This window comes from Aspergillus brunneoviolaceus (assembly GCF_003184695.1).
Source record: "Aspergillus brunneoviolaceus CBS 621.78 unplaced genomic scaffold BO95scaffold_66, whole genome shotgun sequence".
In the NCBI taxonomy this organism is placed as follows: domain Eukaryota; kingdom Fungi; phylum Ascomycota; class Eurotiomycetes; order Eurotiales; family Aspergillaceae; genus Aspergillus; species Aspergillus brunneoviolaceus.
Window position 1 is genome coordinate 111,508 of NW_020290796.1, and position 16,699 is coordinate 128,206.

General features: G+C 54.6%; 5 protein-coding genes across 5 annotated transcripts; 4 read left to right on the forward strand and 1 right to left on the reverse strand.

Moving 5' to 3' along the window:
* Positions 1–1,844: 1,844 nt before the first annotated feature.
* Positions 1,845–5,522, forward strand: BO95DRAFT_466979 (DUF3433 domain-containing protein; the record flags this gene model as incomplete). Its single annotated transcript, XM_025589257.1, has 3 exons — positions 1,845–2,133; positions 2,204–2,659; positions 2,713–5,522. 3 exons carry the CDS (start codon positions 1,845–1,847, stop codon positions 5,520–5,522), a joined length of 3,555 nt encoding a protein of 1,184 aa, XP_025438853.1.
* Positions 5,523–6,302: 780 nt separating this feature from the next.
* Positions 6,303–6,824, reverse strand: BO95DRAFT_336943 (uncharacterized protein; the record flags this gene model as incomplete). The annotated part of the gene is made up of 1 exon (XM_025581941.1): positions 6,303–6,824. A coding segment is annotated over one exon (522 nt), but the record flags the coding sequence as incomplete, so codon positions are not given.
* A 2,495-nt stretch (positions 6,825–9,319) lies between these two features.
* Positions 9,320–10,066, forward strand: BO95DRAFT_371115 (uncharacterized protein; the record flags this gene model as incomplete). The annotated part of the gene is made up of 1 exon (XM_025582942.1): positions 9,320–10,066. A coding segment is annotated over one exon (747 nt), but the record flags the coding sequence as incomplete, so codon positions are not given.
* A 564-nt stretch (positions 10,067–10,630) lies between these two features.
* Positions 10,631–12,452, forward strand: BO95DRAFT_396460 (putative monooxygenase). The gene is made up of 2 exons (XM_025583751.1): positions 10,631–10,943; positions 11,018–12,452. The coding sequence occupies exons 1-2, from the start codon at positions 10,697–10,699 to the stop codon at positions 12,103–12,105; spliced, it is 1,335 nt and encodes a 444-aa protein (XP_025438856.1). The 5' UTR covers positions 10,631–10,696; the 3' UTR covers positions 12,106–12,452.
* A 2,024-nt stretch (positions 12,453–14,476) lies between these two features.
* On the forward strand, positions 14,477–16,697 carry BO95DRAFT_371137 (putative C6 transcription factor; the record flags this gene model as incomplete). Its single annotated transcript, XM_025582943.1, has 5 exons — positions 14,477–14,845; positions 14,895–15,275; positions 15,323–15,657; positions 15,708–16,058; positions 16,112–16,697. 5 exons carry the CDS (start codon positions 14,477–14,479, stop codon positions 16,695–16,697), a joined length of 2,022 nt encoding a protein of 673 aa, XP_025438857.1.
* Positions 16,698–16,699: the final 2 nt, after the last annotated feature.

Sequence of the window (16,699 nt, forward strand, 5' to 3'; positions counted from 1 at the left end):
CCATCTACCTCACCCTACTAGTCCCCATCACACCGAGATGGGCATATTATTTTGGAATCCCCTACCCTAAGCTTGAGCCATCAAAACTAAGTTCTCCAATCAAGCCAATGGCGTCGCAAAATATGTTGACGAAGCCTTGGTCTTGCGGCGTGATGTGTCTGATGGCTGTGGTGGTCTCGCTCGAACCATCACCAAGCCGGAGCTGAAAAGGAGACAGGCAATCCTAAGCGCGGTGGCCCTCACCAGCTTTTGCATCTACCCCACCAGAAACTAAACATTCTGTAGCCAGTTGATTCGCCTTTTGTGTTTGAAATGTCTGTGCGGGCTATGAAGGACTGATGGGTATAACAAAATGGCCGCTGCGGTTCAGAAGCCCCGGTCGTGAGAGCAAGCCCGTCCAGAAAATCTACTACATTTTCGAGTGATATTCTGATCCTCCGACCTCCTGCCGGGAAACAATCAGCTCTAATGTTACCATGTGATGGATCCACATGGTACTTGGGCCTTCTGTGCGTCAGGTGAATCTAAGAAAAGCAATACTAGCAACTCTAGCGCGCCCGCGTCCAGGTCCCGATTGCTCTGTTGTTCAGATGCATGACAAGTTCTGGATGAGGTATGGCTAGCCCGTCGCCTAATGGAGTTGGGAGTTCCTGCCAAGTGTGCCCCTGTGAAGACAAGTCGCGCTAGACGGACACGAGCTGTCAAAACTGTCTAAGCATAGTAGAAGGACCTCAATGACTTGCTTCTCTTACGGTATTGTTATGCGATTCGTCACATTCAGCAAGCGAAAAAGCCACCATCACCTTGATAATTTCTTGGGTCTCCTGGTTTCGTCAAGTCGCGCGGCTAAAGTGCTTCTTGCTCCTTGAGGTGATCGGGGTGGTAAATGAGGGTCTCTCATTCTTCTTGTCTAGGTGACTGACTCCACACCTAGTTTTGATTGTACTCTCATCAATTGACTACCGATGAGAAAGGTTGTCAGGGGCTGTTTGGTAGTCTTTTCCCAGGGACATACTACCAGCTAACCCTTTGGAATTGTTTCAAGTTTTGTATCTTCTCCCGTTTTCTCTTTCTCTTCCTATTGTTTCTTCTTATTCTCCTCGTGACACCGACCGTCTAAGAGAGTCGAGGAGAGAAAATGCTGCGTCGATGGATTCCCCGCGAGAGACATAATGCCGATCTCCCAGTGTTGGATAATTCTTATGTCAACCCCGCCCCCATCCTTTCACCACGAGAACCTTTACGTCTAACCGGAAACCTCCTCATATGCTGCCCTAGAGTCCCTGGAAATGGAATCAACTGACAATCACCTGGCCTGCTAGTAAGACGGGGACGGTACTAAAAGTTACCGTTGATTTCAGTGGTGGGCTTTATATCGATGGTTTGTCTTTCCTAAAGATTTCGGGGTACGATCTTTGCCGCACTGGAGCGATGAGTATACTGTGGAGACCTTTTCTCCCCATCTTTCTTTCAGGTCTAGTACATCTGTCGGAGATGCCTGCCGCAGAGTCAGTCGCCTTGGATAATTCATCCGTCCCGCACATCCAGTCATAGATCATTGTTCTCAAGAGTTTCCACCTTTCGTACATCGCCTCGCCGCGTGAAAATAACAAGTCGGCTAAAACGGTCAATCAGATAAGAACTGGTCTTGATTCTGTTCACCTCTGTTACTCGTACAATCCGGCACGGCAACCTTCATTCAGCCTTGTCTTGGCACAATCCCTGTGCAAGCGCTAACTGAGGCGGTGCATGCTAGCCCCCGCATCTTATAAGATGTGCGTGTTTATGACCTGCCCCAACAACTCTCCTTCTATCCAAAGGCGCAATGCAGAAATGCGATCACGATGTTCTCAAACCTCATCCGCAAGCCAAAGACCTTTACCCCCTTAGTTCAGGAGACAGCTACCTTGGAAAGCGACCACACACAAGATGGAGAGAACCACCACGCTCACCCCTGGCGTCAAGCCTGGACTCCGACTATCCTTCGCTCGGCGACATTGGTCGCGTTTGCACTTCTCTTCGCCGCGATGATCGTGGTTATCGAGGTCTTGTCTTCTGTCTCAGCCCGGAATCAAGGTCTCGGCACCAGCGAAAGCAAATATCATTACCTCTGGACGTATGGTCCGACAGCCGGTAGGTGCTCTGGCAGTTTTCATGTGCACCGAGTGGGAGGGCCATTGCTGATAGAGGGTTGTGGGAATAGCCCTGACGATCGTAGCCGCACTATGGGGCCAGGTCGAGTATCGCACCAAGCAACTCATGCCCTGGAGGGCGATGGCACACTCCGGCCCCCAACCTGCCTCGCGATCCCTCCTGCTGGATTATGTCTCAGAGTGGAACGTGATCGCACTTTTTCGCTCGATGCGTCACGGCGATTGGGCGGTGGTACTGGCGATCTTAGGCACCTTGCTGATCAAACTTCTCACGGTCGCTTCGACTGGTTTGTTCATGCTGCAGACTGTATGGATGGAGCACGCGGCTGCTGAGCTTCACCATCAAGCCCGCTTTGCAGGGCTGGGGTACAATGGGAGTCTAGTGGATGGGAGTGCTGCGACTGTCGTGGCTGGAGCCCGCTGGCAGGAGTTGCCCTACCCTGTCGGCACGACCGAGGAACATGCCTTTCAGCCTTTCACGGCGAGTAGCAGTGGCAATAATCTCGGTACGGTGATACTATGGACCAATCGAAAGCAAGCAACGCCCTAACTTCTATAGGTACCAGTAACGATGGGATAATCTCCGGAACGGTGGATGTTTTCTCGGCGGGATTGAACTGCCATGTTGCAACCGTCGCCAACTGGACTGAGGGCTGCACTTCGTCCGGGTGCGAGCAGACTCGACTGAACATCACCCTCAGTACCAGTACCTCGTCCTGCGCGGGTGGGTATCGTTTCCCCAGCTTCCAAAAGAGCTATTCCTCCGCCGGGGGCTATTACGCAGACGTGTTCTCGGTTAGCTGTGTTGATGCAGAGGATGATCCTCGCGTGGTTGTTGCTGCAGCGCACTGGACCGCCAACAAGACCGAAATCCACAGCTTGGTCTGCAGCCCTTTGTACTCCATTGCACCACGCTCTGTCTCGCTACGCCAGACTAACCACAGTGTGGTCAGTATTGACCCACCCCCAAATTCGAACCACACCACCCAAAGAGTCCTTGCAGACGTGTCGCCAGCAGATTTAGGGGTGGGATTTGTGTCCTCGTTAACCGCCGCAGCCGATATCCTTGACACGCTGGGCTATGTCGATACCTCAACCAAAGGCTGGAAGACTGCGGAATACAACCTTTCAGACCCGAACAGTACTTACCCCAGTGCATTCGCGATTATAGCAAATCTGACCGCGCCGCATCCCATGCGCGACTTGCTCAATACCTCGCTCTTGGAGAGTGTAGCCCGACCCATGTTTGCGGCAATAGCGGCCCAGGTGGCAAAGCAGTATCTCCTCTCCTCGTCGGATACGTCCTTCGAGGGTACGTATTCGGCGTATGTCAACCGATTGCTCGTGAAAGAGCTTTCTGTGCGACTTATGGAGGCGACATTGGCTGTTTTGATTGTCGTCGCTGGAGCGTTGTGCTTCTTACGACCGGCTCGCTGTACGCCTCGAGATCCAGGCACTATCTCCGGGCTGGCGAGCATTCTAGCGCGGAGCCCTGCCATGGAGGAGCGACTGCTTCGGAGTAAGAACGGGACGGAGATTGCGTCGGAGTTGAATGGTCGTCGCTACCACACCCAAATCACCAACGAACACAATTGTCTGAGCTTTACTATCGCGACTGACCAGACGGCTAGTGAGATTATGCGGACTCGAATCACCTCCGGGCCTATGAAATGGTGGGAGCCGATATCCGTCTCCATCTCCTGGCGGATCATTACAGTCGCGCTGCCTCTGCTTGTCATCGCTGGGCTAGAAACAACGTACCAGATCTCGTCTCGACACAACGGGCTGGGCACTGTGTCCGGGGAATACATCCGATATATTTGGGTGTACATCCCCGCGGTAATCATGCTAGTAGTGCGCATCTTCTTCGACTCGATTCACTTCTCGGCTCTCGTGCTGCAGCCTTACCTGGACCTGCGACGCGGGGGGGTCACTGCACCACGAAGCATCATGGAGAATCACCTGTCCAGCCCGACACTCGTCTCATTCTTCAAGGCCACCCTACGACGACAAGGTGCCGTGGGGGCTACTGCAGTCGCCGTGCTACTGGCCCCGATACTTACCGTGGCTGTCAGCGGACTATACCTCACCCAGGAGGTCGCGCACTCCCAGGTGGTCTCCATCGCTCGTGTCGACAGCTTCAACACCACCATCGACCCACATTATTCTACCTCCAGCAATGCAGGCGTGGGACTGGCAGGAGCCCTTGTCGTTGCTGCTAATCTCTCTTATCCTGCTTGGACTTACGAGGAACTGGTGCTGCCGACTCTCGGTGAGGCGTCTCTCACCAGCAAGCAGGGTCCTGTACAGTACCGCTCCGCCAACGGAAGCGTGGACCGTTCTTCTGTGCTGCAGATGACGCTCCCCGGTCTCCGGGCCCGTCTCGAATGTCAGATCCTCGCCGAGGACACAGTCTACAGGGTTGAGGAGCCCAGCGCGCTCCTTTCCGCCTGGAACCTCTATCTGAACCTGGATCCCAACTGCAGCCAGAATATGTCGTCCAGCTTCGCAGTTAGCACTGACTATCCGACCATGAACAACACCTCATTCGGCTCGTTGCAGTACATGAACCCGAGCGTGGCGATGGGCCATTGTCCGACCTTGATGGGGTGGTACGGCGTCTTGACGGCGAACTCCACCAAGGGGTTGCAAGGGTTCACCTGCGATCCCTACGTTGACCAGGTTGATGCCGGCGTGACATTTACCCTTCCAGGTCTACAGATCACCGGGGCGACCGCGAACGAATCGTCCCGCCGACTCTTCAGTGCCGAGTTTTCGTCGGACCTGCTGTTTCCCAATTATCTTCCGCAGGCGACTAACAACGAGAGTCAGGCATTTGACGAGTTTTTCTCGGCCATGATCCACGATCAGAAGACTCTCACGGTGGAGGATATCACGGGCGCCCCCGGCGATCTCTCGCGCTATCCAGCCGTGATCAACGCAACTCAGCACCTTTACCGCGTCCTCATGGCGCAAGGGCTCAACGGCAATTCGCGGATCTTCTCCGCCAATGCAACAACGCAACGATATTCAGGAACGCTTATCCGGCCTAATCGGGTCCGGCTCATTCAGAACGGACCATCGACGAGAATTCTCGAAGGCTGTCTGGCTGCGATGGCGCTCTCAGTCCTGGTTGCGTGTTACTTCTTGCAGACCAAGGAGGTCATCCCTGTAAATCCGTGCAGTATTGCGGGAGCGGCCTCGCTGCTGGCGGGGTCCGATCTGGTCAGGTCGGATGTGCTGCCGGCGGGGTCGGAGTGGTGTGGTGATCAGGAATTGTTGAGACGGGGGGTCTTTGCCGGATGGGTGTTTGGATTGGGGTGGTGGGATGGAGGGCGGTTCGGTGTGGATATTGGGAGGGCAGAGTGAAGATTTTGATGCCCTACCAGGTATGCAGCCGCTCTTGCCTCTACAATCGCCCACTGCATCCCCAGCAACAATACCACCAAGGATGATTGTCCACCACCTCCGCCCTGGAGCATCCCGATATCACGTTCGGAACTAATAACAACAACATGATATACAAAAAAAACAAACAACCATCCGAGTCAACTTTTGGATCACCCAAATCTCACAACCACTGGCAACATCTTCGCCTACCACATGACACTGGTACCACGTCGCTAGCCCCTTTTTTCGTGCTCGCTAGGTTGCGTGGTACTGTTTCCATGCCCAAGATCTTCATGGTCGTTCGAACCCGTCGATAGTCGCTGTCCGATACTCAATCACGCCCACCAAGTGCCACCGTATCCAGCTATTCTGGGATCCATGCAACCATCCGTACATGTTCTTCCCAAAAGATGCCAAATGACCGCACTACCGCCTTCGATGATCCTCACCCAACCCACTATTACGTGACTGGTCGCAAGGCTGTTCTGATAATTCGAGGCTCGGGCTCATTGATGGTTTGCGAGGATGGTAGTGCGCCGAGTCTGGGCTTCGGTCATGTCAAAGCTCTCCGAGATAATACCTTGAGGGTAGCGATCATAGGGTAAATTGAATTTCTACCCAAATATTGTTTGGAAGAACATTGTTCAGAGGGCAAAATCACATCTTCTAACCCTGCTACTACCAAAGTTTTGCTCCGAGAAAGCGAGCATGCATCATCCCCTTCGGCCCTCCAACAGGAACAACACCATTTCCCGCGTCTCACTTCCTCTTCTTCCTCGAACCAAACGTCCTCTTCTTCAACCCCACCCAATCATCCCCCTCAAGGTACAACCCATGCTCCTCGACCAACCTGGCAAACTGCTCGTCCCTCCCCAACACCTTCAGGTCAATCTGCAGCAACCGGGCGATGATGGGCGCGAGGTCATGCGCGGCGCAGACCCGGAGCTCATCCCCCCCATTACTCATCGGGCGCTTCTTGCGGTGGAGGCGCTCGAGCTTCTCCCGGAGTTTCTCCTCGACCACCTGCTCCACCGTCCGGCCGTGCACGCCGCTCGTGCTGGTGCGCTTGATCAGCTGGGCCTCGTCCCAGGTGAAGTAGGGCTTCCCGATGTAGTACGGGTCGGCCACTTTGCCCAGCCGCTTCTGCGATGCGGGGTGGTTGAAGTTGCTCAGGTCGTGCAGGAGGACGTGGATGCGGTACCAGAGGGTTGGGGATGTGGTGGCCCCGTGCTTTAGGTCTGATAAAGTGTAAGGAGGGGGGAGAAGGGATTGGGATCGGGATGAGGGAGAGGAGGGGCCAGGCACCTCCGTGTCAAGGGAGGTACTAGCCATGATGGTGGGCTGCTGGGTGAGAGATCGAGATGCTCCGTTTCAGGGCATTGAGGTTGGATAGCATTAATTTGGTTCTGCAGGGGACTGTGAGGGGGTTGGGATCGTGGAGGGGAGTCCGGCGCGGAGGTCTGTTCCGAGCGTCTGTTTTCATGGTGACGCATGTTGGTTCCGTTGACATCTTAGGGTTGGGCTCTGGGTTGAATGCTGGGGGTTTGCTGCAGGGATATCTGCCGGGTGACTATTCTGTCCTGGTTGCAGGATGAAGCTCTTCGGCTGTTATCCATTCATGGAGAACGTAGGTCGTAAGGATTGCCATCTGGGGCGTTGTGGGAATGCGTTGTGGGAACGCGTTGTGGGAACCCTGGACCTGTTATCCGTGGTGTTAAAGGTGTACTGTGCAGGCAGTATCGAATCCTAGTGGTTTGTGTTTCGTCGACCGCCCGAGCAGCATTAGGTTAAACTCGGTCGATAGCGATTAACAGATCGAGATAGTATAGCAGGTCAATCAAGAAGATATCTTGGTGGCTAGAGCGATGCGTCTCAGATCTCGAACTTGTGCTTTGCCAGGGACACTTGGAACTCGTGGCTTGAGTGGCTATGGCTTGTGCTATCACATTACTCGGACTCAATAGTCGGCTGTTCTTCAGTCCCCTTCGTTTGGTTTTTCCCATTCGTTCAACCCATGCTAGACCTTCTTTTCCACCTGCGAGGTCTTTTGTTCAATTGCTTCCAAGTCTAGGCTCTGCTAAGTCATCCTCCAAGCCAAGGCTTCGTGTCGGAACCCAATTACTCCGTCGGGGAGTAGAAGAATAAAGGAGAACAATCTCGTGTAAATGACAACTGTCATGTAGAGATGTATCCTTTTCATGTCTAGATCTATCTATCGACAGAAAAACTCTTTACGACAGTCTGTGTGGTCTATAGAAATGTTTGCTTGAGCTTATGCCGGCGATCAATAGCGGGATGCAGGCGGTGGCATTAGGGCTCAGCTCGAGGCCGATCGGCGGGTTCCAGACCAAGAGCTCGTGCCAACATCCTGGTTCCTGCATGCGTCTACATCCTGACCAGGGGGGTTTCGGGTCAATCCTTGTCGAGATGGGGACGGTTCATTCGGCCAAGCGAGAGCCCGGCAAGCGACCATTGACAGCCACTTTGGATAGACTACAAGCCATCGCCATATTGTGGTTCATACCGGGGAGAGAGCAAGGATACAAGGTTTGATGCTCGAGTACTCCGTAATGCGCATACTAAACCTATCTTCTATGCGTTCACTCATCACTCACTCGCAATTTTCTTACAGGAACATTTCGCCAAATGCACCTAACCTCTATTCGATGGTCAGAGGCATCTACGCCTGACAGGAGACGCTCATCGGTCTGAGCCTAGATAAGGATTGTCCGATCGATAAGTGCCCGTCAGCGCATGAATCTAGAACATGAGTTGGGTTTCGCGTCTCGCTCACTAACTGTCAGCTTTGCGCCGATCGCCGTGATGTATCAACATATTCGATCGGAGTGATTCTTTGTGACGGGCAATAGTTTCTCACTAGCTGCAGCTGCTCAGCTGAAGTTTACCTTTTTCAATCACTCAGTCCAAAATCCGAATACCTTCAAAATCACCCTCCATGGCCAGGACCGGGTATATATATCACGCCCGCAACCCTCCTGGGACTGTCTCATCACCCTTCATCATCCAGGATCAAGCAGGTCAACCATTCTTTGCCTCCAGTTTCTTCTGTCCTTCCTCTTCTCCTCAACTTGTCGACCCGTCATTCTCTTGCCCTTGTCGGCTACACGTTAGACACTCTCTCAACAATGAAGGCCTCTTTCTTGACGGCCCTCGTCCTGGCCGCCTGCACGGTGGCGAGCCCCGTGGGCCAGCCTTACGCTCGCGACGGTGAATGTACCTGCCAGCCCAATGGCGGTCATGGCTCTGGCTCTGGCTCTGGCTCTGAGCCCCCGCAGCCTGCCCTCGAGTCCGAGTCTCCTGCTCCTTCAGCGTCCCTCTCTCCCGGTGGCTCTCCATCCGGGGTTCCTTCTTTCCCCGGCAAGCCAGCGCCTGCTTCCTCCCAGCCTGTCACTCTTCCAGGCTTCCGGCCCGCTCCCTCCGCTACTGTGCCGTTGGCAGCATCGTCTCCGAGTGCTGAACCTTCTGGACAGCCTTCGGGTCTTCCTGGATCCACGGGCTCTTCTGATCCGTCTGGTCCCTCTGGTCCCGGTGGCTCCGGATCTTCCAGCCCATCAGGCCCTGCAGGACCTAGTGGCCACTCTGGATTTGGCCCCTCTGGCCCCTCGAACCCCTCTGGTTCAGCCGGTCCTGGAAGCTCCCCCGGCGCGTCCGGCGGTTCTCAACCATCTGCAACCGTTCCCTCCGGACCTGGCTCCTCGACCCCCGGCTCGACCCCGTCGGGATCTTCGTCGTGTGAGAGCGGCCACTGCCACGGCACAGGCCATCTGATTCAGGATCTGGGTCCTCAGGCCGATCGCCTGTTGAAGGTCGTCGGCAGCGGCACGGAGGAATTGCTCATCCAGCTGAGCGACCCAGTTACTGACCTGTTGGCCGGACTCGGCTTGGTGGGTCTATCTCAGCCCGTGGGAAGCCTCCTCCGAAGCGCCTCCAGCATCGGTGAGCTGGTGTCGGACTTGGGTCAGCCCGTGGACAACCTTTGCATCGTGACGGGCAAGGGTCTTGGTTTCTTGTTGATCGAATTGGACCACCCCGTGGCTGATCTCCTTCGCGAGCTTGGCCTTGATGCGCTCGCTCAGCCGGTGGGAAATGTGCTCAGCGATATTGGCAGCAGCCTCAAGCGTCGGACTGATGTCTCGAAGCCGGCGGGTCTGCTCGAGGAGCTGGCCCCCGTGGTGGATTGCATCCTTCAAATCACCGGCGAAGACCTCAAGCCACTGCTGATCCGTCTAAGCAACCCCGTGGCGCAGCTCCTGGTCAACCTGGGCTTGAACGAGGCTGGGCGCAGCGTGGGCCAAGTGATCCGGTCGGCTGCCTCGGTGGGCGACCTGATTGCCAACTTGGGACCGGTTGTGGATTGCCTGCTCACTGTGGTGGGTGAGGACGGTGGTCTCCTGCTGATCAAGCTGGATCCCGATGTTGCCGCCTTGGTGTCTGGCCTGGGGTTGCCGGCTATCGGAGTGCCCGTGGGTACCATTGTTGGGGAGCTGGGAAATGCTTTGTAGAGTGTGGTGGAGAGAGAGCATCTCTGGAAAAGAAGGGCGATCACTTATGTCACTTCCCCACATTCACTTTTTTGTATACTACTACGGAGTACGTACTAGGTACTCCACACTCTGACCGATGTACCGATATACAGATAATACCAATAATTAATGTCACGAGTTAGTTAGCTACATAGCGTCAGCCATTAGTAATCCCATGGATTCCCGGTGTCCGCGTCACTGGGAGGATAATCTCATCCCCGGGAGTAAGACTGAATCGCCCCACGGGGCACAGTTACCGATCTGTGGGGAAACCATGAACCTCTGCGCCAAAGCCTGGGGGACGACCAAACCAGTCACCGGCGAGGGAAGCAGTAGCATTAGAATTCGCCTCTCCGGGCTGGTCGGAAGGCAAGAGGCGCCAGTCGAGGCCCCCCGTTGGATGGAATGTGGGAAATCGTGGGGAGGAAAAAGCATCACGGGTAAGATTTACTCCGCTTTCGCCAGTCCGATTGCCGGCTGCCATCCCATATTTAATGCCCTGTATATCCTCTTCCACTTGGATCTTTTGCACACTGTTTTACTCCTCTAAGAACAATCTCCTCTCCTCTCTTCTTTACTATTGTTAGCATTCTCCTCTCCTCTCACACAATGGCTCAGTCCCCGCAAGATCTTAAGGTGGCCATTTTGGGCGCAGGTATGGGTGGTCTCACCTGCGCTCTGGCTTTGGCCCGGGAGGGTTTCAAGAATATCGATGTCTATGAGACGGCGCATGACCTGGGCTTTGTTGGAGCCGGTATCCAACTTGCCCCCAACATGGCCCGCGTCCTCGACCGTTTGGGTGTGTGGAAGCAGATTGAGGCCGAGGCTGTCAACATTGTTGAGACCAGCGTCCGGGGTATGTTTTCTTTTTCTTTTTCTTTTTTTTTTTTTTTTGATTAAGGAATGAGTGACTGACCCATCATTGTGCAGTTGGAGCAACGGACGCGGAATTGGCGCACGTACCGCTGGAATACATTGCGGATACGTATGGCTACCCGCACATGGTTGGACACCGTTCCTCCCTCGCCAACGGCCTCTACCAGGGCTGTCTCCGCCACCCCGACGCCATTCGCTTCCACTTTGCGACCACCGCCCAAGATGTCACCTTCGGCTCCAAGCCGTCCTTCAAGGCCGTTCCCCGCGACACCGCCCAGGAGCCCTACCGCGTCGAAGCTGACGTCCTCCTCGGCGCCGACGGCATCAAGTCCAACACGCGGGTTGCCATGCTCGACCTGCTCGGCATCCAGGCCGGCGTCAAGGACACCAACCAGGCCGCGTACCGGATCATGATCCACAAGGACCAGGTCAAGGATGACCCGGAGCTGCTGGCGCTGATCAGCGGCAACAAGGTCACGCGCTGGATCGGCGAGAAGCGCCACATTATCGCCTACCCGGTCTCCAACAACACCATCTACAACCTCTCGACCACCCAGCCCGACATCAACTTCGCCGCGGCCACCAACGCCACCTACACCACCCGCGGCGACAAGTCCGTCATGCTGCAGGTCTTCGGCGACTTCTGCCCCATGGTCCAGCGCATGCTCGGCTACGTCCCCGAGGGCGAGGTCTGCGAGTGGAAGCTGCGCGTCCACGAGCCGCTGCCCACCTGGGTGCACGAGTCGGTCGCCCTCGTCGGCGACTCCTGCCACCCGACCCTCCCCCACTTGGCCCAGGGCGCCGCGCAGGCGATCGAGGACGGCGCCGTCATCGGCAAGGTCCTGGCCCAGCTGCCCGACACCACCCCGGCCTCGATCAACAAGGCCCTCAAGGTCTACGAGAAGATCCGCAAGAACCGCGCCTACGCCCTCGTCGAGCTGGCCGCCGCCTCCGGCCGCGCCCTGCACCTGGGCGACGGCGCCGCCAAGGAGGAGCGCGACAAGCAGTTCGCCGCCCTCCGCGAGGGCAAGGGCCCCGTCCCCGACAAGTGGGCCGACGCCGACGTTCAGCGCGAGATCTATGGGGTCGATGTCACCCAGGAAGCCACGGAGCGCTTCGATGAGCTGTTCTTCGCGGCGTAAGCTTTTCCCTGCCTTTTCTTCCTCCTGTTGTTTGTGTTTCTGGCCCGGCTGCCAAGTTTTCACCCCTTTTGCATGTTTTTTATATTCTTTTGCTCGTGGTTCCTGTATATAGAGCTGATGGGGAATTTTTCTTTTTCTTGATAAAAAAAGATCAGGTCGTGAAGCCAAACTGGTCTGAAGCCCATTTTTTTGTTGTTCTGGTGGAAAGCGATATTAGCATTGTCTGATACATCCAATGATGATTTATGATCCTCTTCTCTTCGCCTTTGCCTGCTAGTTGGTGTCATAGTTGGTGTCGTATGTCGTATGTGCTCTCGTAGAATAGTGGGGAAGCTATAGAAGGGATCTGATATTGACCCCGGGCTTTCCCCCGCAAGTGCCTAGATAATGTCTCGGCTATACGTAGTGTGGTTGGGGACTAATGTCTTGGTGAGGGAATCCGATTTGTATGGCTAGAATGAATGCTGTGAGACCTTGTAATGCTTGATGGATGGTATGGTCAGACGTTGTCTAGTATGGGAGTGGTGTCAGCACAGTAGTTGTTTGTATTCGGTTTGTTCTCCCTCCATCTTCGTCTTCTTCCCGTCCACCTCTCCTCTTTCACTCTCCTCCTCCTCCTCCTCCTCCTCCTCCACCTCCGACAGCCCGACTCACGCCTCGTTCATCTTCGTCAAAGACCTTGCTGCATTGTGGAGGACTAAATTCACGTTCGATTTCGCAATAATCATAGTCTCAATGGTCAATCGAGTCTCACTGCCATGTTCCACCGTGTGGGGTTGTGTAGCCTCTGCGCCGCGCCACACCGCCACAACATCCGCAACATCATCCGAACCGCGAACCGCGATCGGTGTACTGTGTACAGTACTCACCTCTCTAAAACATATGTCTACACGCAGAGGCTAAATATACTTGAATTGGTTAGTTACCCCGAGGCCTCTTTTACCCTTGTGACAATAGCCATGCGGCTACAACCGCCTTACTACTGCCCGTCGGGGTAGCACCACTCTTGCACAACTGGATTCGGGAAACGTACTCGTACTTCCCGAGAAAAGATTTTGGCTGACGAACACCCCGATTAGGCTTGTATAGTATGTACCATACTGAGTGGTGAATCCAGGCGTTCAAGTCGGACTAAGAACCAAATAGGCAGGAGTCTCTCGAGACGGTCTCTCGGAGTCTCTCCAACACCCACTGCCACTGCTACACTGAGCGAGTCATCAGCGAGGTTTATCCGCCGTGCCCCTCCTGACCCAGAGACATCTTTTTTCCTGCATGTTCATTGGACCCGGCCGGCAGTTGATAGTTCCGAAGTGGCTTCTCGCCAAGACATCTGACAACCCTCAACAAATTACGGCAAAAAAATACCGACTGGTCAAGGAGCTCAAGTCAGTGATCATGATTGGCGATTGTGGACTCATTCGGCGGGAAGGACAAGGCTAGTGTTTTGGCTCCTGAAGCACTAGTCGCGTGGGTTTTCGCGATAGGTTTCAATTCGCTTGGGTTTTCTTCAGCATCAGACTACGGAGTACTTCGTTGAGGCTGATGGTCTGGTCAAGGGGAAAGAGCGAGGCAGTGGTAATTTTACCCTTGCAGCCGGTGGGCCACAGAGGTTTGCTCAACCACCCCTCGTTGAGTGGCATGTCGAGTCCAGGTATAATCTTCACGACCTATGCTGACTGAGCTTACTTCCATTGTCCTGTCTTAGTGGGAGTATTAATCCTGTGGAGACGATCTCAGGGCAACTTGGCAGATTGTGGTACGATCTGGGGTATTTCTATCAACCTTGAACTGACACGCTTGGTCTAGATGACCTTCACGAGTCATGAATACACCGCCAAGCTTGAAGGGAAGGGTTGTCCAGGGGGAAGACTATCTCTCGTCCTTACTTGCAGGACGCGAACACAAAAAAAGCAAACCCCGAACTGAATGCGGGCACCCAAAGCCGAGGACGTCATCGATGGATCTTTGCCAAGATGGTAATTGTTGGGACCCGAGCAGCTGGTTATAGTGTGGTACGTGTGGACCGGATTGGCCAGTTTTCAAATGGAAAACTCCTCCTTTGGCCATCAGCAAATTAAAGTTGCTCCTACATGCGGCAGCTATTTCGATCCGAACTTTTGAGCCATTGCAGGTTTTTCTCTTTTTTTTCTTCTTCTTTTCATTCGGGGGTCCGGCATGTCTTGGCATGTGTTAATCATCCATCCAGTTTTGGCGTCGGTTCTGGATGCCAGGGTGTAACGTTGCCATTGTTATCATTCAACTTTGATGCCTGTTCGAGGTCTTCTTTCCTCTTCTCCTTGTTCTCCTCCTCTTCCTTCATCTCTTGATTTGCCTCTGCCTCTCCGCTTCCCTTCATGGTTGTGACATTGACATGCAGGAGTCCGCTGATCCCGGGGCGGCCGATGACCCCGTAAAAGGCCTTATTCCTGCTGCCGCGCAAAAGGGCAAAGTGCCCATCCCCCGGCTTGTCCCTCCATCACTCAAAAACAATCAGCAGCGCACTGCCCGTGCGTGCGTGGCCTGCCGGGCCAGGAAGACCAAGTGTGACGGTCGCAAGCCCGTGTGTAGGCAATGTAGTCGTCTTGCTCTCGACTGTAACTATGCGGGGTCAAAGCGTGAGCGCCAGCAGCTGGAGCTGGATTCGGTTCGCTCCCAAGTCACAGCATATGAGTCTTTGTTGCGGGAGATCATCTCCGAAACTGCCCGCCAGGACATCAAACCCATCGAAGAAATCATCAGTGTGAGTGGCCTCCCGCCCTCGTCGAGATACACATTGCTTACAGTCGCAGAAACACCTTCAAGGGAACACCGATGCATTCTCCACGCTGATGACCGCCCGATCGCTATCGGATCAACATCTGCCACAGCCACTCCCGGGCATCTCATTGGCCCGTATGCACCTAACCCTGGCCTCCAATCGTGCCAGCGCAACTCAACCTCTGCAGGATTGTCCCCCGATTCAAACCACCAACATCGGTCACTGGACTGACCTTGTTGACAATACCACGGCCAGCCATCTTTTGTCTCTATACTTCACCTGGGACAACCCGACGTGGCACCTCATCGACCAGGAGCTGTTCCTTCGCGACCTGGAGCGCGGTCAGACGGGGTTCTGCTCAGCTCTCCTAGTCCACGCGCTTCTCTTCTTCGGCTGTGTAATCGCTCTTCCGGTCCTGTTATGTTTCTCATGGGTAACCCCGACTAACCTGGATGATAGAGTTTCTCCTACCATCTGGCGCGACTCACGGATCGAAGGGAGGAGAAGGTTTTGGGCCAGAAGATATATTCGGCCTTGCAACGTCTTTGGAATGTCGAGAAAGAAATCACCTGTCTTCCTACAGCACAATCCAGTGTCATGATTGGCTTGCTGTGTTGCACTTTTGGGCTGGACCGAATGGGCACACGATACATCATGCACGGCGCTACGTTATGTCTTGGTTTAAGGCTGCATGAGGAGTGCCCTTCTTTCCTTGAAGACACTGTCGACGAGGATGTCGAGTCGCTTCACAGGTGTCATCGACTAGTCGCATGGGCTGTATTTGATGTTCAAGCGTACGTTCCTGCTCCAAACTCCCCTCCACACACACGCTGACACACCACAGACTGGCTGCGCAAGTGTATCGGAAGGAATCGGCGTGGAAGCGGCCACCGTCTGTCAGGTTCTCAGCGACCGAAGCGGCGGCACTAGACGATGGCGATGAATGGAGTCCATACCCGTTTCTCACCCCTATTTTCAGGCCGTTTGTGCATACGGCCGCGAGAGCTCGAGGCGGTCTCGTGATGATTGTCAATGACATAGCGGCTTTTGCGTTGAGGTTCCCAGACTCACCTCTGGATCAACAGAACTGGGAGTACGGCTTTCAGCTCTACGAGAAGCTCCTGAACTGGCGGGCCAGTTTACCTTCCACCATCACCCCGGATGAGAATACGTCGCCCCATATTCTCACGTTACAGTAAGTCTAGACACGCTTCTTCGTTTATGCTTCTACTTACCATGTGGCGACAGCATGTACTATCACGCGACAGTGGTCTCATTATGCGAAATCTTTAATCTCTATTCTAATCCGACGAACAATCCATTTGAGACGGAGTTTGACACCCAGGATGCCAAATTACAAGCCATGGGGGTCATCGGATCTCTCATCCTGCTGTTCCAGACTTGCCATGGATTCAAGTCCTTGCCGATCGTCATGCTCCACTACTTCTGTGCGGCGGGCGTACATTCTGTCTCCCAACTGCGCCCTCAAGACCCGAAGTGGAGCCTCGTCCTGGAGAGCTGCGTGGTCGGGCTCTGGCACATGAGTCTCGGATGGGGCCGCCTGTGCACCGCCTTCCTCCGAACCATCGAATTAGTCCTTAAGGCGACCAAACCCAACCCATTCCTCGTCTCCCCCAAGGTCCGAGCCGTCATGCAACAGCTGAACACGAACCGATGGACGGCGACGGACGTGAAGTCCTTGGCGGCAGACTATGTCGTGTATCATGTCCCGAAGTCCGAGGAACAGGGCGCCGCTGCGGGTCCTCAGCACCTGGCTCACGGGCTGCAGAGCCTGATAGCTGCTATGGATGAACACTCTATCAATGAGAAGTGATG

Coding starts and splice junctions, on each gene's coding strand:
- BO95DRAFT_396460 (XM_025583751.1), top strand. CDS start 10,697: ATGGCTCAGTCCCCGCAAGATCTTAAGGTGGCCATTTTGGGCGCAGGT. Junction 10,944..11,017: donor TGTTGAGACCAGCGTCCGGG/GTATGTTTTCTT, acceptor ATCATTGTGCAG/TTGGAGCAACGGACGCGGAA.